Source organism: Carettochelys insculpta, chromosome 9, assembly GCF_033958435.1.
Source record: "Carettochelys insculpta isolate YL-2023 chromosome 9, ASM3395843v1, whole genome shotgun sequence".
Classification (NCBI taxonomy): domain Eukaryota; kingdom Metazoa; phylum Chordata; order Testudines; family Carettochelyidae; genus Carettochelys; species Carettochelys insculpta.
Window position 1 is genome coordinate 59,923,574 of NC_134145.1, and position 27,564 is coordinate 59,951,137.

The window sequence follows — 27,564 nt, forward strand, 5'->3', positions numbered from 1 at the left end:
ACTGCTGGCTCCCCAGCCCTTTTCCGGCCATCACGAAAAGCCAGATGAATTCAGCCCCTCTTTGAAGGTTGAGAGGTGAGGCTGGAGACGCAGAAGAGAAAAAGGATCCCAGAGAGAGCTGGGGGATGGAAATGCTTACGGCATGGCCCATCCACCGCTGAAGTTAGCCAGGTTTTAAGGGCGGGATGCAAATTCAAGCCCAACTGTGAGAAATAAAACTACCAGAGCATCACAATGGTTAATTACTTCCCTGAAAGTGGCTGCAGGGCAGAAACACTTGCGAGCCTTTTAAAAAGGAGAATTAAGGGGAAAAAAATTCTCATCTGAACCGATGGATTAATCTGAGATTCAAAATTCTACATCCTCACAAACCTGTTACATTAAATAACACCCCCCGACATTCTGCTTGTCACCGAAAATTGGCACACCAGGGGTTAGACCATTCTGCCTTGTGGCTAACAGAAGAGAAGCACAACCTGAGAGACCGATACAGCCACATCGCATCTTGTGCATCTCAGTGTCCATGGAGATTATCTGTCTATGATCTTGACAAATTATTTCCCCTTTCCCCCCAACAACACCTCCACTGAGCAGACTATGGGACAAGAGGAGTTGCTCACTGAGCCTGGTATGGCCGAGTTATTAAACAACTAGCGACTCGAGTCAGGCTTGCCTAAGGAAGATGATAACTATGTGCGGGAGAAAGGGCTGCTGGCTAAAGCGGATCAGCCACAATTCAAAGCGTACACATGGACAGCAGAACTAGAGGGTGGCAATGGTCTCATGGACTACAAGGGAATTCGGGAAATAAAATATTCTGCAGTCTGATGACAATTTTGGAAAAGCTTGAATGTAACTGGCCTTCAGCCTACACGCCTTCCATCAGCACCTTTTAAACAAGCCCAGCAAGGGGAAAGGCATCAGGGTTGTGCCTTTTTATGATGCATAAGAAAAAGCCTGAAAAGTTCCTCTGACTCCCAAAGTTTTTCTCCTGAATGCTTGTTACTGTGGAAATTCAGGTACTGTTGAGACTGGGAGAACTATAGTAATGTACAGATACACAACATCCCAAGGACTTTCTAAGTGAAAGCTGAGCTCTCAAGTGGGGAAGGGATGTTTTGTTTGTTTCAAAATCTTGGTTTTGGCCTAACTTACTTCACTCCAATGCTTAATTAGCATTCTGAACAAAGCCTTTGTTAAAGATTGAACAGCTTCGCCCCTTCAATTAAGATGTCAAGGACGCCTCATAAGTGCCTCTGTACCTCCAATCAGTTCTCCAGCAAAGAGAAGGCCGTATGCCTGATGCGTCTAAGGTAGAAACACAGTGGAAAGTAAAAATGCAAAAAGCAGAGGAAGTGAATCCTTTAACGCACTATACAAGTCACACACAGGCAGTCCCGCCTCACCCTTCTGTGATAATGTTCCAAAGAGGATGGAGAAAAGCCGTTTTCAGGGGTGACTGATGGTGGAATGAGGAACCCGGGGCTCAAGCTGCACTGGGAGAGGTCTAGGTTGGATATTAGGAAAAGCTGTTTCACTAGGAGGGTGGGGAAGCACTGCAATAGGTTATCAAGGGAGGTGGTAAAAACCTCTAGGGATGGAGATTACAAGTCCCAGCTTTACAAAGCCCTGGCTGGGCTGAATTGGTCCTGTTTTGAGCAGGGGGCTGGACTTAACCTTCTGAGGTCAATCCCAACCCTACGACGCTGCGATCCTGAAGGACAACAAACCTCTTTCTAGACTGCATTACAGGAATCATTTACTCCCCACTGAAGCAGTCAGCAGCAGAGTGGAACACAGCTGCTCTTCCATTCTAGCAAGACCAAACGCGCCTTCAAACAACAAAGTTCTTCATTTAAAACCGCCGGGGGAGTTTAGGTCGGCAGGCCTTGACTACCCAAGTTGGCAATCAGCCACGACACCAGCACTGATGCCCCTGTGTGCATGCAGAAGCTGTCAAAACAAGAAAAAGGATTGCTCAAGCCCCCCGCCCCGATAGAATACAGCCACTATGTTGCCCTCTGGCCACTGGCGGTCCTGGTGGGCATCTGCTAGGGCAGTGGAAGGAGATGAGGCTGCAGGGGAGGAGGAAGGGAAGAATGGTTGCACACACAGAAATGTGATAGAAAAGTAAGAGAACTTATTTTCCCATAATTCACTGCAGTCTATGGATCTTCCGCCGTTAAATAGAATTACTGTGAAAAACATGGACCTCAGACTCTGGGGCAAAATGCCAGCATTAACATCTCGTCCACACTCATGGTCTAAGAGTCTGCACACAATGTAACTAATGGACACTTCCTCTCGACCATCACTTCACCCTCCCTCTAGTAATGAACGTCTCTTGGAACAGATGCCTCCTTTTGACTGACACAAATCAAGGAGACAGGTTTGCAGCACAGGACGTTGAAGTTTGTTGCTTGTGCTGAGAGAGCATTTACTAGGGGAAACACCCGAGTTTAGTTCACAGTCAAAGTAATACCGTGGGCTGTTCCAACCGATTGCTTAAACAAATAGAAGTGGAAGGACAAAGCAAACAGATTGCCAGGTGTCACACGGCATTCGTAACATCTCATTAGCCTTTCGTAGCCCTTTTCACATTTTAGATGGTCCACAGCCTAGTTTGGAGCACGTGGGGGTAAACCACTTCCTGCCCCCCGGGGAGTATAAGCTACGCAGGTGTGCTTATACGCCGAGTCCATCCCTTGCACGCACTCATATATGCACACACAGCATACCTGTTCGCTAGCAGCATATGCACGTGCTAGAACGGACAGCCTTCAGGCATGTTTGTCTCCATGCTGTAGCTTCCTAACAGGATTTCATGACACACTGGTTTTATGCCAGAGCCCTGCCTATACTACTTGCTAGACCAAAGTTATCAGGTGTGTCTGCACTAGACAGAATCTACTACAATTCTGGGAGGTTGGGGAGTGGGGGGGTGGTGGGTTCAATTAGCATGTGATCCAGTGGATGTCACGCTCATCAATTTTCAGAAAGCCTTTAACAAGGCTCTTAGAGTAAGCTGTCATGGGACGCTCAAGCACTGGTATCTGGTTGAAAGACAGGAAACAAAGGATAGGAATAAAGGGCCTGTTTTCAGAATGAAGAGAGGTGAATAGTGGGGTCTCCCACGCGTCTGTGCTGGGACCAATCCTATTCAACACAAGTGATCTGGATAAAGGGACAAAACAGTGAAGGGGCAAACCTGGCAGACGATACACAACTAACCGACAGCCACGCCCCCTGCAGCCTGTGCAGAGCTACAAAAGGATCTCTCAGAACTGGGTGACTGGGGAACGAAATGGCAGACGAAACTCAGTCCTGAACAATGCAAAGTGCTGCCCACCAGAAAACATAGTTCCAACTACACATCTAAAATGACGGGGCCTAAATGAGCTGTTACTACTCCAGAGGGCTCTTGGAATCATTGTGGGCAGGTGTCTAAAACACCCACTCTGTACAGCAGCAGTCAGAAAAGGCAACCATGTTAGGAATTATTAAGAAAGGGAATAGGTAGTAAGACAGAAAAATTCATATATATACACCATCTTGAATACTGCAGGCATATGTCAGCACACCATCTCCAAAAGAGATCTATTGGAATTGGAAAAGGTTCAGAAAAGGGCAACAAAAATGATTAGGCGCATGGAACAGCTGCCAGATGAGGCAAGATTAATAAGACTGGGACTTTTCAGCTTGGAAAAGAAATGACTAAGGTGGGATATGATCGATGTCTAGAAAATCATGACTGGTGTGGAGAAAGTAAATAATAAGTGTTAGTTACTCCTTTGCATAACACAAGAACTAGGGGTCACCAAATGGAATTAATAGGCAGCAAGTTTAAAAAAAAACAAAGAAAAGGAAGTATTTCTTCACATGACTCACAGCCAACCTGTGGAACTCTGTCACATGACGTTGTTAAGGCCAAGACTGTAACAGTGTTCAAAAAAGAATTAAATAAATTAATGGAAAATAAGTCCACCAACGGGTATTAACAAGGATGGGCAGGACGGTGTCTCTAGCCTCTGTTTGACAGAAGCTGGGAACAAACAACAGGGAATGGATCATTTCATGATTCTTGTTCTGTTCCTTCCCTCTTGGGCATCTGACACTGGGCACTGTTGGAAGAGAGGATACCAGGCTAGACGGATCTTTGGTCTGACCCAATCTGGCTGTTCATTAGTACAATGCACAAACTGCAACTAAAAGGCATGTTGTGCGGAGGCTTGTCACAGTGTCTTGGGGTGTCTAGATTTTACAGATTGAATCCTGTGTCATCTCTTTTCTGTATTTGTACAGAACCACCCACAAGTAGTGCATTTGGGTGCTACTGTAATAAACATTTACTTTTGCCACCTGGTCTTACAAACACATCAAGCTAGGCTTGGGAGAAGGAGGGGACTTTAAAAATAGACTGCAGCGCCACAAATACAAAAGAACTTCAGACAAATGATGCTAATGCAGCTTACGGTAAATAATTCTATGAGATATATACACAGAAGAATTACCCAGAGAAAGGAATATTAAGGTGATTAAAGCAGAGAACATCTTTCAAGAGACACAGCATTGCCGCATTTGTGAGCTGCTGTGCTTCTAATTACAGACAGACACAGAATTTGCATTTATCTTGATTGAAGTAGAATGGAAACTTAAAAACAAGAACCTAAAACTGTTTTCCACTTAATTTGCAAAGTAGCCTCAGAGCATGCCTGGTACGTAGTTTGCTTCTCGCTTTAAGATTGCAGCCTTGGCAGACAAACTGTCAATTCAATTGCCAATTGGTTTTTTAATTGACATTTGCAACTTACGTGTGTGCAGCGTCACCTATTTAGGCACAGAGCTGGGCCGATGTTGCTGCCATATCCCCTGCGAGCCAGACCCAAGGAAGGGGATTTACTTCTTCAAAACAACAGTGTGCAACAATCTCCTGAGGGCAATTTCGTTAAAAAAAACAGAAAAACAGCTGGCACCAAAAAGCTACTTTGTGAAAATACCTCCATCGAAATGGAGAGGTGTGGCGGGCAGACTTGCACACGTGCATGCATGAATATCTACCTCCCGGGGCAGCGTTTGAACCTGGTTCTGCTATGCTGATTCCCAAGGCTCAGGTGGCTGGGACCTCAGGATGGCACCTTGGAGGTGTGGGTGTGGACAGTTAAGGTCTTGCTCCTTCTTGCTTCTGATTGTTCAGCAGGGGAAGAACCATTCTCCAGCCCTCCCTGCTCATCCTCAGGCACGCACACATCCACCCCTGAAGCCCAGGAAGAAAACAAAGCACTTGAGAAACCACATCCAAATTGCATTTGGAGTGGAGGGCCCTCATCTCCTCCTCGCCAGATGCAACCCTCAGGATGACGGCAGCAATTCTGTTAATTTACAGCATCTTTCCGGTTGGGTTTTTCAAAGCACTTTATAAGCAAATGAGCTGCAGTAAACCTCACGACTCCTGTCAGTTATGGCTAGCAAATCTCACCCTCAACAGTGGGTAAGAACAGCATGCGGAGAAGTTAAGTGGCTCACCAAAAGTCACTAGGGACATGGATGGCAGTCAGCATTCGACTATGCAACGCTTGACTTCTAGTTCTTTGCTTTCATCTCAAACCCACCTTTACGCTCTCTCTTCCCTGCGCCTACACCAGGGATCCCCAGGCTTACCCCCATCATCATTCCAGGACGCTCCATCACAGCTGTTAATCTCTGGATGAACTAGAACACAGCCAGGCAACACTACCTGCAAAATGGATAGCGAGAGAATGCAAGCCTCCCCTTTCCACCTAGTGAGGCCCAGAGCCAATGTGCTATTTCCAGATTGAAAGGGAGAAGCAGAATGTGGGAACAAGTAAAGTCAAGTCAAGGAACCATTTCCTTCTGGCCTCCCGATGAATACGGCAAGTCTTCAGGCAGAGGAGGGCGGAAACAGACAGACAACGGCATACCTTCTCATTCCACTTGAAATTTACGCTGTGACTGTGATATTGGCAGCACCGTATTATTCTCATGCATGAAGGTATGAGGTGTCTTCTTGAACAAAACGACAACTGAACACTCAGCATCATGTTTATTCCCCCTCTCCATATGTACAATTAAGTGTATGCCTGGTTATTAAAAATAAAGCTCCTGTCTCACGGCTCTGAAACACCTTACAATCAATTACATTCCCCCTCTCCCCCCGCCCCCGCCCATTACAATGCTTGGCTTCCACACGATAGGAACTGGGGACAACCAACAGGCCATGCGGCAGATCGGATGGGCACAGCAGGGCTTTGGTAACAGGATCCGGAGCCTTTGGCCTCTCACTGAAGGATTCAAATCCAGGCCCACTGAGCAGCGACAGGAAGTCATTAGCTAGTATCAGGTTGGTGGCCTACGTGAAAGAGTTTGGTGGCGTCAGTCCAGTTCACAGGCCACAGAGGTCCATGTCACAGTTGGTAGCCTTGGCAAGCTGCAGAGGTGCCAAGGATTTGCAGGCATGGAGGCAGACTGACCCCCATCCTTACAAGCAGTCCCTCCAGGTCAGGGTTGAAGCATACTGGCAGAGAGAGGGGGAAGTTGCCACTTTCCTGTTGATAGTTGGAGGACTTCAGACTCCAGAACTGTCAACCTAGCAATTTTCCTGAACACTGATTGCATCTAAAAAAGAATCAAAACACAACTAAACCACATACATCTTATGCTCTCCAAACAGACTGCTTCCGTGTCCAAGTAAGGCTTAGAGAGGTTCCACCCCCGCTCCCCCGCTGTGGGGTAGAGAAAAGCCCAGGCAAGGTAGCTCAGAAGTGTGGGATTCCATAATACAGCCCTTTCGTGGTCCTGTTAGCTCCCTTCCCCATCAAATCTGTTCCCATATGCAACAAGAGAATCTTCCAGCTTCACCTTTGGCTCAACCATCTTTATTATTCATTTTTGTTATTTGTTTTTATTGAAAAGAATTTGTTTCCCCTATCGTAAAAATTAGACAACCACACCAGCAGCAGCAGCAGCAAAGTCTGTGGAGTTAACCTTGATGGCAGACAGTTCGCTGGCTTTCCCAGTGTTTCAAAAGGTCCTAGAGAGTCTATAATGGGGGGGGCAAAAAAACAAACCAAAAAAAAAAAAACCCCAAAAACCAAACACGATGGCTGCGGAGAGGAATATCAAGATGTTTTCAGTTTCTTGCCCCACTGAGGATCCCAGATGAAAGCCATAGCACGTCAGCAAGACCAAGAACCGCACGCCTTGAGAGAACGCACTTCATACCAGCTCCAGGACCTGGTTAGAAACATGGGAGTGAACAAGCAATTAGAACAGACGTACTGGGCTCTTCATCTCCTACATCATTAGGAAGTGCTCCGGCCTTTTCTGTGCCTCCCTCACTCTCTTCTCACAACATACAGCTGTGTCACCGAAGGGCCTTGGGTCCTGGCAAGCAACGCTTTTATGTCCGTCACCTGCCTTTCAGGTTTTTGAAGCCACACACATTATGCTGTGCTGTATCCTGACGTGATACAAAACTGTCCAATGATCTCTCATATTCTTTGCTCCTAATTAGCCCTTAAAATCTATCACCTTGCTGGTGCATCGATGCAGACGACTGATCCTTCTGTTCATACATGCATGTGTAGCCAGTGCCAAGTTGGGACTCGAACCTGGGATTTTTAGAGCTTAATGCAGGAGCTTCTGCAGTGTGAGCTAAAAGCAGCTGGCTCTCAGTTAATGCTGTGGAGGGGACTCATTCTCTCTCTAAGTGGTCCAAGTGCCTTCATAAAGGGAGAGTGACCCACACCCAGCAGGTGTGTGGGTCACACATGAACTAACTATTCCAAGTATCAGAGAGGTAGCTGGGTTAGTATCTGCAAAAACAATGAGAAGCCCTGGGGCACCTCACAGACTAACAGATCTTTTGAAGCGTGCGCTTTCGTGGGCAGAGACCCGCGTCGTCAGATGCATGTGATGAAGTGGGTCTTTGCCCACAAAAGCTTATGCTCCAAAACATCTGTTCATCCAAGGCAATGTCTACACGTACCGGGAATGGCAACGGCTGCTACACAATTTTTGGTCTGTCATTTGTGTACCTAAAAATCGATTTTGCAGCTGTTGATATTGGTCCCTGTCCTCACTGCAGAACGTTGACAGGAGCTCTCCTCCCGTCAGCGTTCCTTAATCCTTGCGGCTCGCCAGGAGTTCCGGGGTCAACACTGGCCCTGGAACGCGCCGTTTCGCACATGGGCGAAATGGTGCCCTGGCACATGGAACCTATGTGTTCCATCTTCCACGGCCAGCATGGACCTAGCCCAACTCTTCCAAAGTTCAGACAGCACCATGATCATCCCCCCCTCCCTCCACCCTGCAATATACAGACTGCATACTGTCCAGAGTTGTGTGGGTATGCATGTGCTGAACATCCGGCGGAGTTTGTATTAATCCATCCTAACCTGGTCCCATCTCACTGACCACCAGTTAAAAAGGGCATCGCCACACTTCTATCTACAGCTTTGGCTCTGCAGCTGCATTAATTGCTAAGCTAGCCGGCTGAATAAAATCTCTCCTTTATTAGCCTCTTCCCCTGTTGTGCGATTCACTTAAGGGTGCCATAACCCTTCATGCGTGCCACCAATTTCTCTAAACAGGGAAGTGACCAAAGCACTGGACAACAAATTGCAGCTGTATGAAACAGATCCCTTGGGAGCACAAGGCAGCAGGTGCTACACACCTGCTGTGGCAGGGTTACCAGGGAGCTAACGGCGACTACGCCAACAATTAAAAATGACCGGCAATAAGCCAACTTTATACATAACATTGGGGCCTTTCAGGAGGGAGGGGTTTCTTTCTGACGAATAAGCATGGCCCCAGAGGTGAGATTATTTTTCCTATTCTGTTCCCCTGATTTTTTTTTCCGTTAAACACAGCAGTATGAGAACTATCAAGTCCAGTCAGATTTTGCCAGAGAGAGAATTAGTGTGTTCCTGAAGGTCACCGCGTGGAAGACGAAAGAACCCAGGGGCGGAAAGCTCTGAGTTTGAAGATGGATTGCCAAATACTAATCAGCTATTACAGGAAAAGGCCAGAGCTGGACTATAAATCCATTGAGTCACCCAGCCTCTAGGGCTCCAGGGATTACATCACAGAAGAGGCCAGTGCTGCAGATCATGCTCTGGAGCCAGACTGCACAGTTCAGGGAATCAAGCATGCAAGTTCCGAGGTTCATGGTCCAGCATCACCGCTTGGCGAGTAAGTGCCAGGGACAGTTTCATTCACAGAGAGGGGCTGAAGACAGGAGGCGAAATCATCGTTCTATTTGCTACCGCGCTGGAGCCTGAGCTTCAGTTTGGACAATAAGAAATCTGACTTTAAATTCAAGCTTCAGATGTAAGTCTGAGGTTCTGATTAGCAGTCGCGCCACACACCGTCCCCGTGGGAACGGGAAAGAGCTCTCTGGGCGAATCCAAGGATTGCTGAACACTGGTTCCTTCATGCGAGAGACAGCCAGTCGATTTTTACAGACTGTTGCCTGGAGGTGCAAAAGCCTGTGCTAGGAATGACAAAAGGTGAGTGGGGCATGTGCTCATGTGAAACATCCATTCTTATGGCTAAGAGTCTGGACTTCAGCAGGCTTCATTAGGGCAGCTTAACTCTGAGGCAGTAGCCGGGGGACTGCACTCGGCTAACACGGGGCTCTCAAACTTCCTTGCCTCCAAACCCCCTTCTGGCAACAGCTCCTGCATGACCCAGGGAATGGAGTGGCGCTTGAGCCCTGCCATCTCCGGTGGGGGAAAGAGTGGAGCTTGTGCTTCAACTTCAGCCCTTGGTCCTAGCAAGTCTGATGCTGGCCCAGCAACCCCTTTAAAATGGGTTCATGACCAATAACCCCTCTAAGTTTTTTCCAACTCCGTGCAGAATAAATTTTGTGTTCACCAAGGCATGTGTGGGATGTGCACCGCCAACAGAAACACAGGCTGATGGCCATGAGCAGCTCTGGGCACCCTGATGAGCAGTTGGGTGGCCCGTGACACTCTCCTGGGTGGCTGCCCAAACGCTCAGATCACCGGGAACATTGATCACAACCCACTTTGAGGCCCTGACCCAGAGTCTGAGAACCACTTGGTTAGCACCAAGAAACAGAGTCAGAGTCTCCTGAATTCATGGCTCATAGCTACCAAGGTTAGTGTGGAAACATGAATGCATAGGCAGGTGTGTGTATTTGAGGCATTAAATTCAAGGCCGCTCACAGAAAAAGTAAAGCCACCCTCACTTCTGAATTGATGACAGAACTCTATTTGCTTCTGTGGCAAATGAAACATGGAGCCTCTTTCTTGAGGGAAGAGCACACACCACATGCAAAACCAGAACAGCAGTAAGTTGCTCATCAAGGGTAACATGCTGCAAAATGTTTCGAGCTTTCCTGCTTCACGGTGGTTTCTCTCTCCTATTGCGGAGAGGCCTTGAACACAGAGGCTGCTGGACACTTGCCACCATCTTTTCCCACACTTGCCTCCTAACTTGGCTTTTATGGTTTCCATTCACTTCATTTCCCTCTCCAGCTTGTGCCAAGGTAAATGCATTGCTTAAGCTACCAATGCCCCCAGCTGCAATGACCTCCCAACTCCCTCTCCTGGCTGCACAGTTGCTGGGACAGTGCTCCCCAAGAACGGCTTCATGTGTCCAGAAATGGAGAAGTAGGAAAGAACTTACCTTAATTGTACCCTGACTGTTAGCAGCAATGAGCACGTTGGATTCCTGAAAAAGAAAAGGAGCGATCAGAGTTTGTGAGGCAGGCTGGGAGGGTGCATGACAGAGGAGCTGGATTTCAAACATCAAATTCCTTTGAAACCCGACAAGTGTTTTAACTCCTGCCATTTCTGTTGGGCTTTTGTGGCCAGAAGTTTTATTCTGAAAGATTACATCAGCTCGAAGAATGAGGAAGCGACAACCTCCAGACATTTAAATCTTGAAAATAAATTACAAACACAAATTAATCTCCACAATATGCCTCTGAAGACGACAAGTAGAATCATCAGTCATCTCTTGGCAGCCTGTTGCAGAGGTCTCCGATGCCTTAACAAAACTGAACGGAATAATTAACGTGACCCGCCCCCCCGCCCCGCGCCCAACCGTCCAATTAGGGCAACGCATCCAATTAAACAGCCAAGAAACCTGAAATAGAAAATAAAATTAGAGGACTACAACAGCTTCTCACACAAATTGGAAATGTCAGAAAACACAGCAGTGCAAAAGGAAGAGACTCAGGACTCTGGTTCAGGGCTGAAGGATGCTAGACAGATGCTCTACGTGGCTACTGCTGTTAGGTGTGTATAGAGCAGCCATTTTCAACCTATTTACCACTGTACGCACACACGCACGCCCTATGTGGTCAAGGATGTCACATGGGTCACAGCTGCGTGCTGACTGGGCTGTCAGTGGCCCACAGGCTTAGAATCATGGGTCCAGAGAGCCAAACACCACACAACTCGATTGCCTATTCATATGGCTCACTACACCAGACTGATAGAGAGACACAGTAAAATAAAGTTGCCAAATTGCAGGCTGTGGATGGGAGTGGGCCTGCTGTCTCCTACACACCAAGTCCACCCACTTCAGATGCTCTTGGAGGAACAGGGCGAGGGGAAAAATTAACAAAAAGGAGGGAGATTGTCCCTAAGTGAAGAGAAAACCTCTGGAGGGAGGAAGAACCCTGAAGAAGAAATCAGAGAGGCAGAACGGTGTCCCACCTCCCTTCTCTTCCAGCCATGCAATACCAGCTCTGCGTTGGTCCACACACAGCGAGAGAAACAAAAAACTTGCCTCAGAGAAGCTATCTATCCTCCAATGAATTTGGCTTAATTATCCCATCACATCACACGTACATTTTCAATCATCACTGTGAACAGAACATCCCCCCCTTGAAAAGCACACTAAACACTTGCATTCTGTCTGAGAGCTGAGGGAAGACAGCTCGCCTAAACCAGTTGAGCATAAAACTGATAGGTGTTGGCACTTTGCAGCAGAGGAGAACCCATTGTTAACTCCACACACAGCAAGAGGAGGTTACAAACCACCTCCTCACAAGGTTCTGAAATCTACAGGACCACCAGCATAGTACTCGCCATGAAAAGCTCATTACCGAACAATAGCTGCCTATTGGTAAGCCACTAGACTACTGCTTTGTTAATGGATTTGATTGTCTCTAGACAGCAGGTTGGACTGATTTAAATCAAAACGATTTAAGTCACCGACTTAAATTAAAAAAAAAAAATTGATTTAACTCGAGTCACCAAAAAAGCTAAGACTAACTATGCATAGAGGGCATTTAATTCTCGAGTAAGACCCATTGAAATCACTGGCACTTCTGTTTTTCAAGAAAATAACTATAGAACGGGGTTCCCTTGGAAAAGCTGGTTTATGCTGAAGTAAAATAGGGAACAGACCATTCTGGCCTGGGGCCAAGATGTTCCAAAATAAGGGGCATGTGTCATGTAACATAAAAGAAAATGACACTCAGCAGCAACTGGCAACTCTAGATTTCTCTTACAGCAGCTTTCCATACGGTACATTTGGACGATAGGTTCTAAATCTAGTTTACTAATTAAAGAAGCCAAAAGGATTAGCTAAGATAATTCTTTTTTCCTAGCAATATCCAACACAGCAAACAGCTTGGAAATTTACTTGTCAAATCAAACTTATACTAAAAGGCAGAGAGTCTTGAAGAATGATGCATTGCAACGTGAATTATTTAAGTTGCTGATCAGTTCAACCACAAAGCCATATCCACATCTTCATCCACATCATTTTGTCCCCAAAAGCGGTTTTCCTCATGATGTTTCATTCTTGCAGCTAGGCTTCATATCTCCTTCTGGTGTGGCTTACATGGACACAATTTTCTTTTTTTACCCAGGGAAAAATTTTCTTCAACATATTCCCAGATAGCGTCTCTTACGACCAGAAGCCATGACAGTTTTTCTGTGGCAAAAGCGTGGGAGAATATAGGAAGCTCTGTGTATGCTGAATAAGGTCTTTCCTTTTTCTTTCCAGTCCACTCCACTATTCCTTTCTATGCTGCCTCTGTCCTTTCCTATATATTGTTTCTTTGTGTTTGAGACAATGTCTTAACTAACTCCTCTGCCCTGCTTGGCTAAGGCCCACCACCCCATACACACAGGGGGGAAAAAACCCAATCCTCCTCAGCCTGTGGGGTTTTTTTGCATGTTACTTCTTACTCAGCTGAAAAACAGAAACTGAAAGCCCAGAACTCTCAAGAAACAAGAGCTAGCAATTAGGCTGAACAGCTGAGAGCCATTAATTCACTTTTATGGTACTAAGTGTAGGTATAGCATGTTCATGATGAGATTTGATGGAAATCTATTTTAAGTGAGGAATTGAGTATTTTAGTGATGATTTTAAAATATAAACATCTGATTTAAATAAAAATAGGATTTAAAAAAAATTACTGATTTTTATCCAGCCGGCTGGACAGCATCCATTACACTTAGTAAGCACCCTTGCTAGCATCTCACATGTGACCTTCTCCGTCAAAGCACTTGTAAAGAAAGCATACCTTAGAAAGAACCATGAAGTCCCCATTTAAATTCTAACACTGGATACAAACAAGAGCATTCTTGAGCTTGAAAATTTGTGACTGTCTAAGGCCATGCCAGTTTAATGCATCAGAATATCACACCAATGCACAAGGACACTTGCTCCTTTAAGGAAAATCTTTGGTAAGAAACAAAACAAAATTGGATGAATTTTTGGAGACAAAGGAAGAACATGAAGAGCTACCGAATGTCTAGCAAAAAGGGCTGGAGCTAATAAATGCAAGATTGTTGGTTTTGAATGATTCTTGTTTGCACTGTGTATGACTGGTAATTCAGCATCACTGCTGCAGTCTGTCAAGGAGCTCTGCCTCAAAGGGTCACTTTACCAGCTAAATAAAACAAAATGCCGGGGGGTAATATACCTCTTTCCTGGAAACCTGCTGTTTTTGCAGCAGCCCTCCTCCCTGGGTCTGAGACAATCACTGATCTGCTGCTTTCATTCCTGGCACACACAGACAAACAGGAGCAGAAGCAGGGAAAATTAGCACCGGGTCTGTCACCGAACAAATGGTGACCTGCTCGTTAAAACATGAGCATTGTGCCTGCTTCTCAGGAGCACGCACTAAGTAACTTTCTTATTCCCAGGGGGAACGATTTTCTTCCCCTTTGTATTTCCTGTAAAACAACCATTACGCTCAGTGCATTAAAAACCCTAAGCCGGCTGTGAGAGAAGTTATTCGCACAGCATGGGATCTATAGATTTACAACTGGTGACAGAAGCATGTGTGTTTAATCAAGATTTTTGCCTGGGTATACATAAAAAGTTGCTCGGTTTATGCCATCTTTAAGGTTGATTTCACTGCTTAGCGGAAGCCATAAACTCTTGCTTTTAAAGTTCTTTGATTTATGCCCAGAACATACCATGGCCTTTATCAGCATACTAGAGACATCAAAAGGCAGCACAACTTACTATGAGGGCAGGAGCTTCCCCTCTGACTGAGTGAATCATAAAGGAATCATTGCTTAACTCAGAGTAATGCTTTGAGGTGTTGAATCCCCCCTACAGGACACGCATCTCACATACACAACAGTCTTTTGAACAACCATGTCTACAGAATTCGTGTGTCCCCGAACAATCTCATGCTCCTGCACAAGGACACAAAGGCAGGGAAAACCCTCACCCTCTTCCCTCCCCACTATAAGCACCCCCCCGCCCCCACACCTGTCTAACGCAACCCAAACTGATGAAAATTTTGGTTATGCTCATATAGGGAAAAACCCTTTTTGCATGTGTAAGAAAATATGAGTTGGTAGAATGTGAAAACTGTATTAAGCGGTATACAGATGTGAACACACAGACATAAAAACAGTAACCTATTTCAACATTTTTAATGAGGTGGACGAGCCTAAAACCCAGCAGCCAATCATGCTGCGCCCCCTTACGAAACTTCACACCTCCCACTTTACGCACCCCTGCCCCAAGGCAAACACTGTTCCAGACAGCAACTGAACACTCCACTGAGCTACTCAGACCCAGCTCTAAATGAGCCTCTCTCTAGTCAAGGCGTTCATTAACGACCAAATTAGCCACAGTGAAAGACAGTTGTGAGACCATCATCCAGTACTGAATCTACCCCTCACCCCCGTTTCCTCCTCACAACCTCAGTCACTTTGGCTGTAGTGCTCCTACTAAGGAAGACTAGATGGGCACTGGTGAGACTCAGACATGGTACAGACAGCGGCTATCGAAATGTTCCTCAGCGCTGCCAGATGGTGATCCCTAGCATGCGAGCTGCCAGAACAGGGATCTCAACCCTTCAGGCTAGATCCATAGGCATGAAATACTCATTTATTTCTGGGGGGACTGGGAGAAAGCAAAGACAGAAGGACTGCTGCTTGCTAGGGTTTTCCATTCGCTTTGTTCCCTGTACCAAAATTTCAGGGGGCATGGATTAAGACCTAGCCAATGCACCACAGCACCTTCCTGCCGTATTCTTTCTGAGAAACGTGTTGTCTTCCTAGGAAGAGTCAGGGATACAAACCCTTGTATGCCAGGCTTGGAAATGGAAAGCGCTGCTATTTGTTTATTTTTGTCCATTAGAGAGTAGAAAAGCAATTCAAGCTGTAGCAATTGTAAATTGCTTGCCAAAGGAGTGCTTCTGCGACTATGAGCATGTGGTTCATGTGCTCTTTCCCTGATGCAAAAAAAATGACCCTATCCAGAAGAGGCTCAAAAGTAAGAGGACTGATACATACAACATGCAGATAATTTCTTCTTCTTGATGTAAGACTGCCTGTGAGGATACCTCCTTGCCTACAAAACTCGGATGCAAAATATCACTGCCTGGTGCAAGCACGCCTGAAAAAATAGTTTCAAGTTGTCTGAGGAACAGGAAAGCAGGATGCTGGTTTCTAAGCATATTCTCAATTACTTGGTTTGAAACAAGATATTAAATTAGGGCATTTTTCATGTACCAATTACACAGATTCTCTCTGAATGTGGTCGCTTAAAAAGCCACATGAAATCTAGTCCTATTGAGAATACAAAAAAAAGAAAACACCTTGTACTAAAAGAAATTGTACTGTGTGTCTACATAAAGCTCTCCAGCCATGTAAATTAGCAAGTCCAAGAGAAAAATGCATCAATAATGCAAAGGCATTTTGTTAGGACGGTTAAATACATAAAGTTTGGTTTCGTCAGGCTAACTAACAGATTGGAAGCGGACTGAGCTACATTTTTCCACTGAAAGCAGACATTTGATTTTCATCTCAGTCATGCCCTGACTGCTACTAATTGGAATGGAGCTACCTATCGCAATGAACAGCAATGACAGTTTGATATGCTGAAGCTCCAGTTTACTCAAAAGATTAATGCAGTTGCAGCCAGGACTACCTTTTCATTTGGTGTGCGTGCTAGTGCTAGATCCAATATTTTTCCCCCCCGCACTAAAGGGGTTCAGCCTCTGGTTTTTATAATCTCAATAAAGCTTCCTTAAATCTACCACACAACCAGAGTTAAATTTGAATATTTTCGAGAATTTTCAACTAAAAATTATTTAATTTGAAACTGAACATTTCATAAAAACATTCTCTTGAGCCTGACCCCCGCCCCCTTCCCAAGCTCCGACCTGTTTGGTTGCTTTATTATCACTTTTTCCTAATACTTAACACTCATTGCCAGGTAAATTGGAACAAACATTTATGCCCCTAATAAAGATGGCTGCCTTTACCTCCCCTATCCCAGGAGGATGAAGCCGCAGGCATTTTTCAGGAAAGATTGCCTTCATTTCACTAAAACCTTTGCTATCAGCTGGCCTATTTCTCAACCTTTAATCCTTCCCATGTGAGCCTCATGCCACTGAAATGTGTGAAAAATGGTCAAATGACAGACTATGCTTTGCTGCACAGTGAGCCATAATTTTATACTGAGAATCCATCATAGCCTGATTTACAAGGACACTTTCCTCATTGTATAAATAAACCTTTTTTTTTTTTTTAAAAGGAATCTCGAAAATAGGAATTCTGTTGCATGAAACTGTATGAGGCTCCAATATGGGTCATACGCACAATCTGAACTCTAGACCTCCGTATCAGATCCCTACCCAGACGGTTACCAAGTGAGTGGCAGGAAAAACAGTTTTGCCTCTGGGAAGGAGGTTCACATGCCTGGCATGAAGGACACAAGGATCTTTCAGGGGAGGGTGGTGGCAGACTTGGCAAAAGCTCTGGAAGCAGCAATCCCTTCTTAGGCCTAGCTACACTAACATGGGCTGTGGATCTAAGTTACGTAACGTCAGGTACATGAGCAACACTGCTGAAGTCAATGTACTTAGAGCTACTCTTCTTGTTCTGGGGAAGCACCAGAGTTGACGGAAGAGTACTCAGCAGTGCATTTATTGTGTCTGTGCTAGACACGATAAATCACCCTCCGCTGGATCAATCACTACCCTCCATCCTGTGGGTAACAAAGTCATGCCTTTAGTCACAGAGTGCTCTAAAGAGAGCCGCCCTCTGAATGCCTTCCAGAAGATTTTAGTACAGAAGAATTGAGGATGGCTTGTGCTTTTTCTTCAGTGCTGGCCAAAGGGATTAAGAAGTCTCTCATGCCACTGGCAGAATGCTCTGTACTGAAGGCAAGGAATATGTGGCACTTTGAATATGTGCCAACTCCCCCATAAGCAGACACTTGAGCCGGGTCTGGTCGCCCCATCTTTCTTTGAGTGGAGCTTAAAACCTTTAGAAACATGACGTTTGTCACTGGTATGGGATTCTCACAAACATTTCAGGCAAGTTAGCCGTGGGCCATTGCCTGACATGGGCTTGTTTCAAGACCAGCAGGACTTAAATCCCCATAGAGTGAGGCACTATCCTGGTACCAAAAAGATTAAAATTAATCAAAAAGACCTTAAAACTAAAACCCAACGCTAAAATCTAACAACTAACTAATCTGTAATCCTAACAGGCAATATAGAGAGAGAGTGGACTGACGGCAGAACTAGGCACAAGCAGTCCAAAATTGCTTTAACAAGAGTCACTGGTGGCAAGGAGGAATGGAGGATGACTGGGGCAGCTCTTCACTTGTCTATCTACATGATCTGCCCATGTGACAGCAGAGGGTACACAAGCCACCACAATAGCACGGCCAAGGGAAAAACGTTCCCTGACAACTGTGCCTGGAGTGCACTTTTCTCACAGTGGAATGCACGTGTGCAAACACTTGGGATAGGGACAGGTACCTCTCCCATGCGAGGTCTCAAAATTCTGGGGACCAGTTCCACTGCAACACTGTCAACATGAATTCTGTACATCAGTCTAACAGTTTCTTTCCCCTTCACATGCGAAGACAAACTCTTTTCAACACAAAATGATTAAATTATGATTTTTTGGAAAGAAATGCACAACAGCTCAGCAAATGCAAGAACATGTCCAACTGTCTCTTTCTAGCTTCAGCTATTAATATTAAATCATGGGACTTTTTTTTTTTTTTTTTTAAGAGGTTCATACTGCATATTTTGTAACAATGACATTATTCCCAGAGCAAGTGACAATCTTTGTGCTTGTGAGTGAGTGTGTGCGGTACTAACATCTGTGTGCTTTCTTGTCACACAGGAGTTTCACAGCCTCCCTACAGGGTTCTCCATCAGGAGAAAGCTTTCAAATTAATTAGTGCTTTCATCATCTTAACAAGAACAACCTGCAGCTCCTACAGAAGACGAGATGACTCCAAAGACGTGACGTGAAGTCGGCAGAAATTCATCGCTTCCCAGCCTGTTAAATCCCTCCACATCATTTTAGTGCAGACAAGCGCTTTAACCTCTCTCATTCAGACACTCCTTAGATAAAGCAAATCCCCCACAACCAAAAATGTTTGTTTGGCTTTTGCTTGCCCTGTATTTTCCATCTGAGCCACCTGTGGCTCCCTGCTTACAAGGAACATCCATCCCCACATTACTGAAGGCTCTACCAGTTTCTCTCATTTTTGGATTTTACAGTGAATTCATCTTTTTTCTGCTTTTATTCAGGCTGAATTCAGCACAATAGCTGACTATATAACTGGAAGCTAATTTACAGCCCGGCATACACAAATCTACGACTGCGCTCACAGCATATGAAGGCACAGTCAAAGGCTTGCTCCAGCAAGAGACACTTGCATAAGAAGAAAGCTATTTGGCAGTGAAGTGTGAAATAATTTTTCTTAGCATGACCTTTCCTTTCATCATGTGCTTTTCAGAAAGGCAAGACCAAAAGGGCAAATCCAGGATCGGGCTAGGACAAAAGAAAAAAGAAGCATACCAGACTGCATGTGTGTGGATAGCAGCCCACAGCTTGCTACTGATTTATTCCATTTTGCGAGGGCTTCTGAATCCTGAACAAAGTCAGGCGCATAATAATAAAGTGGGGGAAGGGTTTGGAAAGTGGGGTTGGCATTCTGGGACTTCTCTGAAATTTTTCTGCATCAGATACAATCTGTGCGTGTCAGTCATTCTGACACCAAAAATATATACAAATAACCACCTACCTGGAACTTACTTGCAATTCCATCTGAGCATAATTTGTCAGTGACAAATTATGCTACACACAACAGAGGCCCAATGGCTGATACACAATTCCCAGCAGGCAGCAAGACACACACACATTAAAACAAATGTAAGTCAGTATTAGCATTCCAAAAAAAAAAACAAAAAAAAACAAAACCACCCCATCCCCACATGAGGGAAACCTGACATTCACTACCTATCTCCTATCCACAACAAGGTCTCCACAGCCCCATTGCTCCTAGGCAGTCACGTTTCTTGGGACAGATTTTGGTTGCAAACTCTCTCCATAAGGAATAAAATTGGAGGCCCCGAAAGAAATGGCAGCATTATACAAAGGAAGCATGTAATAAGCCTGCAAGGCTATGTGCAAATGCAACAAATTAGCATAGCATTGCAATGCCACAAGAAATGACTAGGTAAAGCACTAGCATGGATTGTCTTTTCCCAACTACTTCTGTTTGAAAGTCCCAAACACCTATTTGGTGAATCCAAACCAGGCGATGCACCAGCTAGTCTGAGGACTGCACAAGCTGAGGAAGAGCCAGCCATTAACGTGGTTGTATTTGTCCTCGCTCCTCTTCCTTCCCTCCAACAGTTTTGTACGTTTCACTGGTTGTGCCCGGTCTTAAATTTGAGGTAAATTCTTCAGGACGTAGACTTGGCTGTCATGTGCATCTGTCAGGGCCCAACAGAATGAGGCCCCTCCTTGCCACTGGTCATTCCCACTGCTATTTTTGTTCCCATTCCCCAGGCTCCTTCCCTGAAGGCTCACTGGAAAATCAGATCATGCATTGCACTGCTGTACAGGATGCTCCCGCAGTGCAAAAAAAATGAACATTTAGAACCATCGTGGCAAGAGTTTGATTTAAAAAAACGACAAAGCTCAACAGACTCAGGGTACATCGGCACTCGGAGCGAGGGCTGCGATTACCAGCTTGTGCAGAGGGGCTCTTGTTGAGCTGGCACTTTAAAGACAGCAGGGTAGCAATGGTATAATGGACAGTGGTGACCTGTGGCAAGGCCTCGCCATGCTAAGCACTTGGGGTCCGGCTAGCCCCTTGCTGCTGCCCCTACACTGCAGCAGCTCTATTGGTTTTAAGCGCACCGGCTTAAGGAAGACTTGCATGGGAGTATCAGAGAGCTCAGTATCCCAGCTTCAGTAGCAGATGCAGCCTGAGGGCTTATCCCCACTTAAAATGCTACTGCCGTGCAGCTGTGCAGTGGGTGACAAGAGGGGTGCACCTGCCTGTGCAGGCAATCTGCACCTCCCACAGAAGCAGTAGCCAATGAAAAATTTTTGTCACCTCATGCTGTGTACAAGGGGATGTAGATCAGCCTAGTGCAGCCTTCGACACTCGGGACGTTTTACACCTGGACCGACATAGTTAAACTTGATTTTCTAGTGAAGACACAGCCTATGAGACCTGATTGTAAAAGCAGCTTCGGCAACTGGCATTTCGGTGGGGAAGAAGAGAAGCCCAAAAGGGCAGATAGCTTCAGATATTTGTGCAGAAATTGCACTGCAAGATCACTCATCACAAACCAGAAAGGGACAGGAAGAGACTTGAGGTTCACTGTAACCCGACCAAAGCAACCTGAAATCAAAGGGTTAGTTCCCACTACAATCGCAGTTGTTACAGGTGAATGGCTAAGGACAGTTATAGTCCTAGCTAGTGAAAACATAGTCCTGGTCTTGTAGCACAGAAGGGACCTACTAATGCCCCGAACTGGGCTAACCTTGGCCAACGTATGTGGGCCAGATACCTGTGAATGCTGCCAGAGTTTCCTTCTTTTTCCTGTTCTCTCTCAATGCTTAGCAGCCATTTGTGTGGTCACCTACAAAACTCTGGCTGAAGACATGAAGAACATGCTCCCACTGAACAGTGATAAATCATGGCTAAGTGGGCCTAGCAGGGTTCATTCCTCATTCAATGATCTTTCCCCTCTGTTCTTCAGAGACCAATTCACTTGTGTCAAGACTCCAGACCAACCACAAAAGGCTGGTCTGAATATTAAAGCAGACTCCTTACTTCTTAACCTCCTGCTTCTCTTACTCTGCCAGGGCTGAGTTTCATTCTCTAATTGGATGATACAGGTTGGAAAACTGACCTAACAACCTTGACATTAATATTTGAAATCATTAAATCTCAACTCTAAAATGCCAATAAATCACTTATATGTATGGATTTAATTAACAATCCCATCAGTAACAAATAATACTTGGAATTTATACTGCACATTTCACCAGAGGATCCAAAGACATGATACAAATAATAATTAAGCCTCACAAAATCCCCTCATAAGTATCTAAGTACTAATCCAAATTTACATCTGGGGAAACTAAGGCAGTGCATTCACCTGACTTGGCCGAAGCTGCACAGTAAACGTGACCCAGTGCCTTTTCCCGGAGGAGGTGGAATAAATATGCAGAGATGAACACAAAGGGTTGTTTTCCTTTATACAATATGTAGCTTCTGGAGTACAGTACTGATTGGAAAGGTATAGGAAAACCCATTTCAAAGTTCACTCGTTCCCAGGCATATTAAGATCCCACAGGAACCCATTTACAAACGTGCCCCGTACTCCAGTAGCTCTAGCTCGGACTGTAGGACACATGCCCAAGACTCAGGCCACTTGCCAAATGCCCTCCCTTGTCTTAGACCTCCTGAGGCTCTGCTGCTCACACGCACGCCCTCCGAGTTTCACCCAGACTTTGGGCAGTCTGGGCTTTTAGTGTAGATCCTTCTGAGACAACACAGCAGAAAAACAAGGCATGCAGTCTTAGAAAAGGAATTTCTTAACCACTCTACAGTACTCTTAGAAAGCCCTAGACACACATCCTCCCCAGGATGTCTGATCTCAACCCTTCTGTGGGTCCCCGGTTTGTCCGTATCTCAGACAGGGCAGAATCCATCCTGCTTCCTATCTCCTGCAAGTCCTCCTTAGCTTTGGTGACAGCCTGCACTCTGCACAGAGTAGGACACCACTTCAAGGAGGGCCTCCACCTCCCTTGCATGCTCTAGGTCCACAGAAAATCTTCAGCCATCATTCAGACTGCTCCCACACCAGCCCCTTTGTGACAAAAGGCCACAATTCCATGGAACCAGTCGAGTAATTAAGACTCATTTTATAGTGTGGGGGCAGCGGTCTCATGCAATACAATAATCTGCCCTTGGGCAAACCCAGACTCAGGCCCAACGGATGATATAAAACAGACAAATAGTCCCTCTCTTGCAAAGCTTTTTTTCTGGGCAAATTGGTCTCATGCAGGTTGAGATACTTTTCCTGTTTACGAGGTGTATAAAATTGCATGGCCAAAATTTTTGAACAAAGGTGCTTAAAGTTCCTTACAGCCACATTTAGGCAGCTAAATAAGACGGATAGGGTTTTAAGCAGCAGCGAGTAGTCACAAATCCAGCTGATGTTAATAGGAGTTGAGTATCGGAGAGGTAGCCGTGTTAGTCTGTAGGTTCGAGATCAAGAAGTCACGTGGCACCTTACAGACTAACAGATATTTTGGAGCATAAGCTTTCATGGGCAAAGACCCGCTTCATCAGATGCGTGAGTGGCGGGGGGTGTGTGTGTGTTTTCAGAGGGGTATTTAAAGAGTGGGGTCCCAGTAAGAGGGAGGGCCAGAGCTGACAAGATCTATTCAGCAAGGTGGAAATGGCCCAGTATCACTCCCTCTTACTGGGACCCCACTCTTTAAATACCCCACTGAAACCACCCCCCGACTCATGCATCTGATGAAGCGGGTCTTTGCCCACGAAAGCTGATGCTCCAAAAATCTGTTAGTCTATAAGGTGCCACAAGACTTCTTGTTGTAATGGGAGTTGAGATGCTCAGCATTCTTGATAATCAGGCCGTTCTCATTCAAGTAACTAACTGGCTTTAAGGGTTCTAAACTCACGAGGGCACACTGCAGCACCTTCCCGCTCTTGGGGAATGGTCCACGAGGCCTTAACTGTGCCTGTCCTCTGATTACCTTCAAGAGAGCCGTGAGAGACGTAGCAAGAGTATACTTTTGACATGGGACTGTTCAGAACCCTGTGAAATCATCAGAGCTGGAAAAAGTACAGCATACATACAGACAGTGAAAGCATAAATGAGGGGGAGTGGCTGTTAAACAGGACTTAAAAACTGCCCCTTAGAGGGAAAAGCACGACCATGGTTATTCTAATGCCCAAAGAACGGTAAGTCAGATATATTAGGTTTGTTAACAAAGAAATAAAAATTGCCTATGAAGGTAGTTGAGGCAGAAAGAGAGTCAAGAGTAGAGGAGCATACTGGCCAATAGTTCTAAATAAAATGTAACCTTTCGTTACAGCTCCTCTCACCACGTTGGGCTGCAAGTGATCTGGGGTGAGGGCTATCGGTGTATGTTTGTCAAACGGCTTGCACAAAGGGATCCTGAGGCTGACTGCAATAGGGTAATAATGAGGATCCCCCCCTAACACTCCCCACTAGGCTGCAACTTCATTTATAACAAGCATGTCTCCAAAAATTTCAGACATACCCAATTTCTTTATGTGCCTCAGATTCAGCGTGCCAGAGGGATTCCACACAGCTCAGGTATATAAAAGGTGCACATACTAACTGTTCTGCATATTTGGATACCATCCAGCTGGGGAGGGAAAAAATGGAATGTTTTTGTTGCATATGCAGGTGTTCTAATTAATTTTTCATTGCTGCCTTTCAGAAGGATGAGGTCTCGGCTCTCTCTTGGCCAGCAATGACATTGTTAATGGCAACAGAAGCAGAATGCTCACAGCTCTAAACGTGGCACTGGAAGATAATAGTATCTCGTGGCAGGGTACACCAGGGAGTGGTGATAGAGAGAGGGGGAAAGCTGGGGGAAATGGGAAAAAAAAGTGGCACTCAGGAAATACTGGAGCTTCTCTGATGGTGGAGAAGCTGTTGTGAAGCATGGGGCTGTAGGTAGTCCAAAGATGTTTTCCCAAGAATCTGAGGGTAGACTGGAGAGGGATGAGAAGAGTCAAGAAAGCCAGAGGAAGAACAGACTTAAAATAGTCCAGGCACAGGATCATCAAGACCTACACAATGCTTTAAAAAATAGGGGTGAGAAGGGAGCCTTTTTAATAAAGAAAGTAGACCAACCAGCCTCAGTGATGGAACCTATATGAGCGAAGGGAAGGAATGGGTAAAGTCAGGACCTCCCTGATCTGGCACCTTCGGGACTTAATTGGTCCCAAATGAAGGAATTTGCCAGACCAGTGGAGGCCCCCAGACTCTGGACCCCTCAGCCCACTGAAAATCAGAGATGTTTAATCTGATAATCACGAACAGAGGATAAACCAGGAACCCTGAGAAGTCATTTTAAAAGAGTTACTCTTCAGAATAGAGCCATGTTGTTCAAGATCACTACTAAGCACCAAAGCATACCTGTTTTGAAGTGTTGTTGAAGCTCAGTTGATCTCAGGACACTAGACAGATAAGGCAGGTGAGGTAAAATATATTTTATTGGAGCAGCTTCGGTTCATGGAAAAAACAAGCTTTTGAGCTACACAGAGGTCTTTATGTTTGAAGAACAGCTCTGTGTAACTTGAAATCTCATCTCTCTCATCAGCACAAAACTCCTCTATTTAAAACATAACATATCATAGGGATTGAGAGAAGTGGTGATGAAGTTTAGTTATCCCTTATTTGTGCAGGGCATAAAGCATTTTCTGTCCACAAAATGTAAAGCGCTGGATTAATTCAAACCACAGCTGTGTACAGTAAAGATGCCGAATATTCAATTTCTCCTTAATATCTTGTGATTCATCTCTCACTCATTTTTCTTTGTGGGAAGGGAGAGAGAAAGTGTAGGATAACTACTCTAGATACAAGCAACAACTCAACTTTGCACATTTTTGCCCACGTGCAAACAAGAATAGTTGCTCATTAGTCACAGTAGAAGTCAGCTGACGTGTTGAAGGTAGCCATTTTCCCCATTTTTCAGAAGACACCCAAGTTTGACAGCCTCATCTCACAAACTGGGCTTGTAGCATACTGAAGTAGCTGAACCAGACACAATGCAATATACATGCCATGCACGACACCTTCCGTTTGTCCTGCAGAACAAACTATTAGCGATAGTAATCTTACCTTTGCATGATTTGAAAGATTTAAATGTGGCCACTGCCTGCATCTGCATTAATATCTAAGGGGACAAGGAATCAGTGCCTCGTATAAACTTAATCTGCTAGACTGATGAAATCAACCTCAACCTTTCCTGTATGCAGAGGGATAACTCAAATAAAATACACTTGATACACAGTTCAAAAGCTAAAAGTCACTTCCAATCTCATTGCAGAAGGGCGTGCCACAGACACAAAAACTGAGAACTTTTAAAAACACCACCCTGGGCTGAATTTAAAGGCAGATACTTTACATTTGGCCTCAATTTGTTTTGAAAACATTTACTGATTGTAATAGCAAAGGATGAGGCAGAGACGCCGGAGTTTCCCCACCAGAAGAGAATTCCCAAAAAATCATGTCTTCTCATCCTCCCCTCACTTCTGACTGTAACTAAGACTCCAAATATACTAGTTTGGCTGCAGTTTTGCTAGCAAATAATTGAAAATTAGCTGCAAAAAGTTGCCAGGACCAGGTAATGGTGGCAACATATATATAATTCCCCTCTAAAACGTATTAGATTCTGTTATGATTGCTAGACAGCATTAAAAGGATGGAAAACTAAACTTAAATAATTCAGCACAAAATCTTTGCTCCCACCTCAACCCTAATTACTTTTCCATCACTCACCGCCCATGTTTCTCCATAAACCCTGATCTGATGAACAGCAGAGTTTGTGTGGCTTTCACACAGTAGAAGGCATATAGCTTTGCATGGTTCTGCCTTGGTTCCCTCACATACCAGGCAGCAAATCTGTACCAGTGCTTTGGCATAACAAGGGTTACAGGTTTCTATCCCATACATGTTCTTATACCTGTTACACCAGTGCACTGTAAGTGCCTTCCAATTAGGCATTAAGTAATGGACTAGCTTTAATGTATGCAGATTATCCCAAGTAAGAAAAAAGAAAAGAAGATCTTTACATTTGAAATGCCAGTGGCTCACGGCTTACATGACAGCAGACCGCAAAAGAGAATTTTGGAGCTTGTGGGAAGTTTGGATGTGTTACAGAGAATGCAAAAGAGAGTGATGAAAACAGGAACATTTTAAACATTTTTCCTTGCAAAAGTTAGTTATTTTTTTCCACTAAAATAAAGCTACAGAAAATTCAATTTTGCTGTGATGTGTCTCTGTACCAGATGTGGATGCTAAATTCCACTCAAAAGCATGACTGAGGATGAAGTCTGGTTTTAAGCAAAAATTTCAGTGCCGCCTTAGCAATGAAATTCTGCTTACGCCACTGTAATATGTGAGATGGCCAGAATGACCAACACGTACATTTTTATAATATCTACGAAGTACATAAGTTGACGCCCCAAAGCTCCCTGGTGCTCATACTGATGGTAGGGGGCATTGAACGCCCATTTCAAAATAAACCAAACAAGGTAAAAAACCTGGATCACTTGTCCGCCTAAGACAATCTAGACTAGAACAGCGAGAGCATTAAGAAGTCAGGTGCTGTGGTAATGCCTGGCCCAGTGAACCTAAGCCATTCACCATTTTGAAAATGAAAAAGCATGCATTTAACAATTGTATATTTTTCTCTCCTCACAACCCACTTTTTGACCTTGATTTTCTTTTTAACTTACATGTGCTTGGTCTTCCAAAAGCTTAGCATCATAAGGCACAGACGCTGACTGAGGGCTATGGGTGCCACTACATTTAAAAAAAAATGTAAAAAATATTCTGTGCAGGAATATCTGGGTATCAGGGCTGACTCTCGAGGGTCCCTTTCTTCAGAGAAATTTACTGACTACTGAGACCAGCTTGCTTAGCCTAATAAGCATGTTAAAAAACCCCAAAGATAAAAGGAATTTTCCAAAGAAAATCTGACAGCAATGATTATAGCTTTTGTCAAAAAAAAAATGAGGTATTGG

At 44.9% G+C, this 27,564-nt stretch overlaps 1 protein-coding gene across 2 annotated transcripts in view; it reads right to left on the reverse strand.

Annotated features, from left to right (window-relative positions):
• Positions 1-6,154: 6,154 nt before the first annotated feature.
• Positions 6,155-27,564, reverse strand: part of COP1 (COP1 E3 ubiquitin ligase) — a 163,441-nt gene continuing 142,031 nt past the window's right edge. For both annotated transcript variants that reach the window (XM_075003155.1, XM_075003156.1), the window contains exons 19-20: positions 10,672-10,716; positions 6,155-7,251 (exon numbers count right to left, since the gene is read on the reverse strand). In XM_075003155.1, the coding sequence (XP_074859256.1) occupies positions 7,234-7,251; positions 10,672-10,716 (63 nt within the window). In that variant the 3' untranslated portion in view covers positions 6,155-7,233. The remainder of the gene's footprint in view (positions 7,252-10,671; positions 10,717-27,564) is intronic.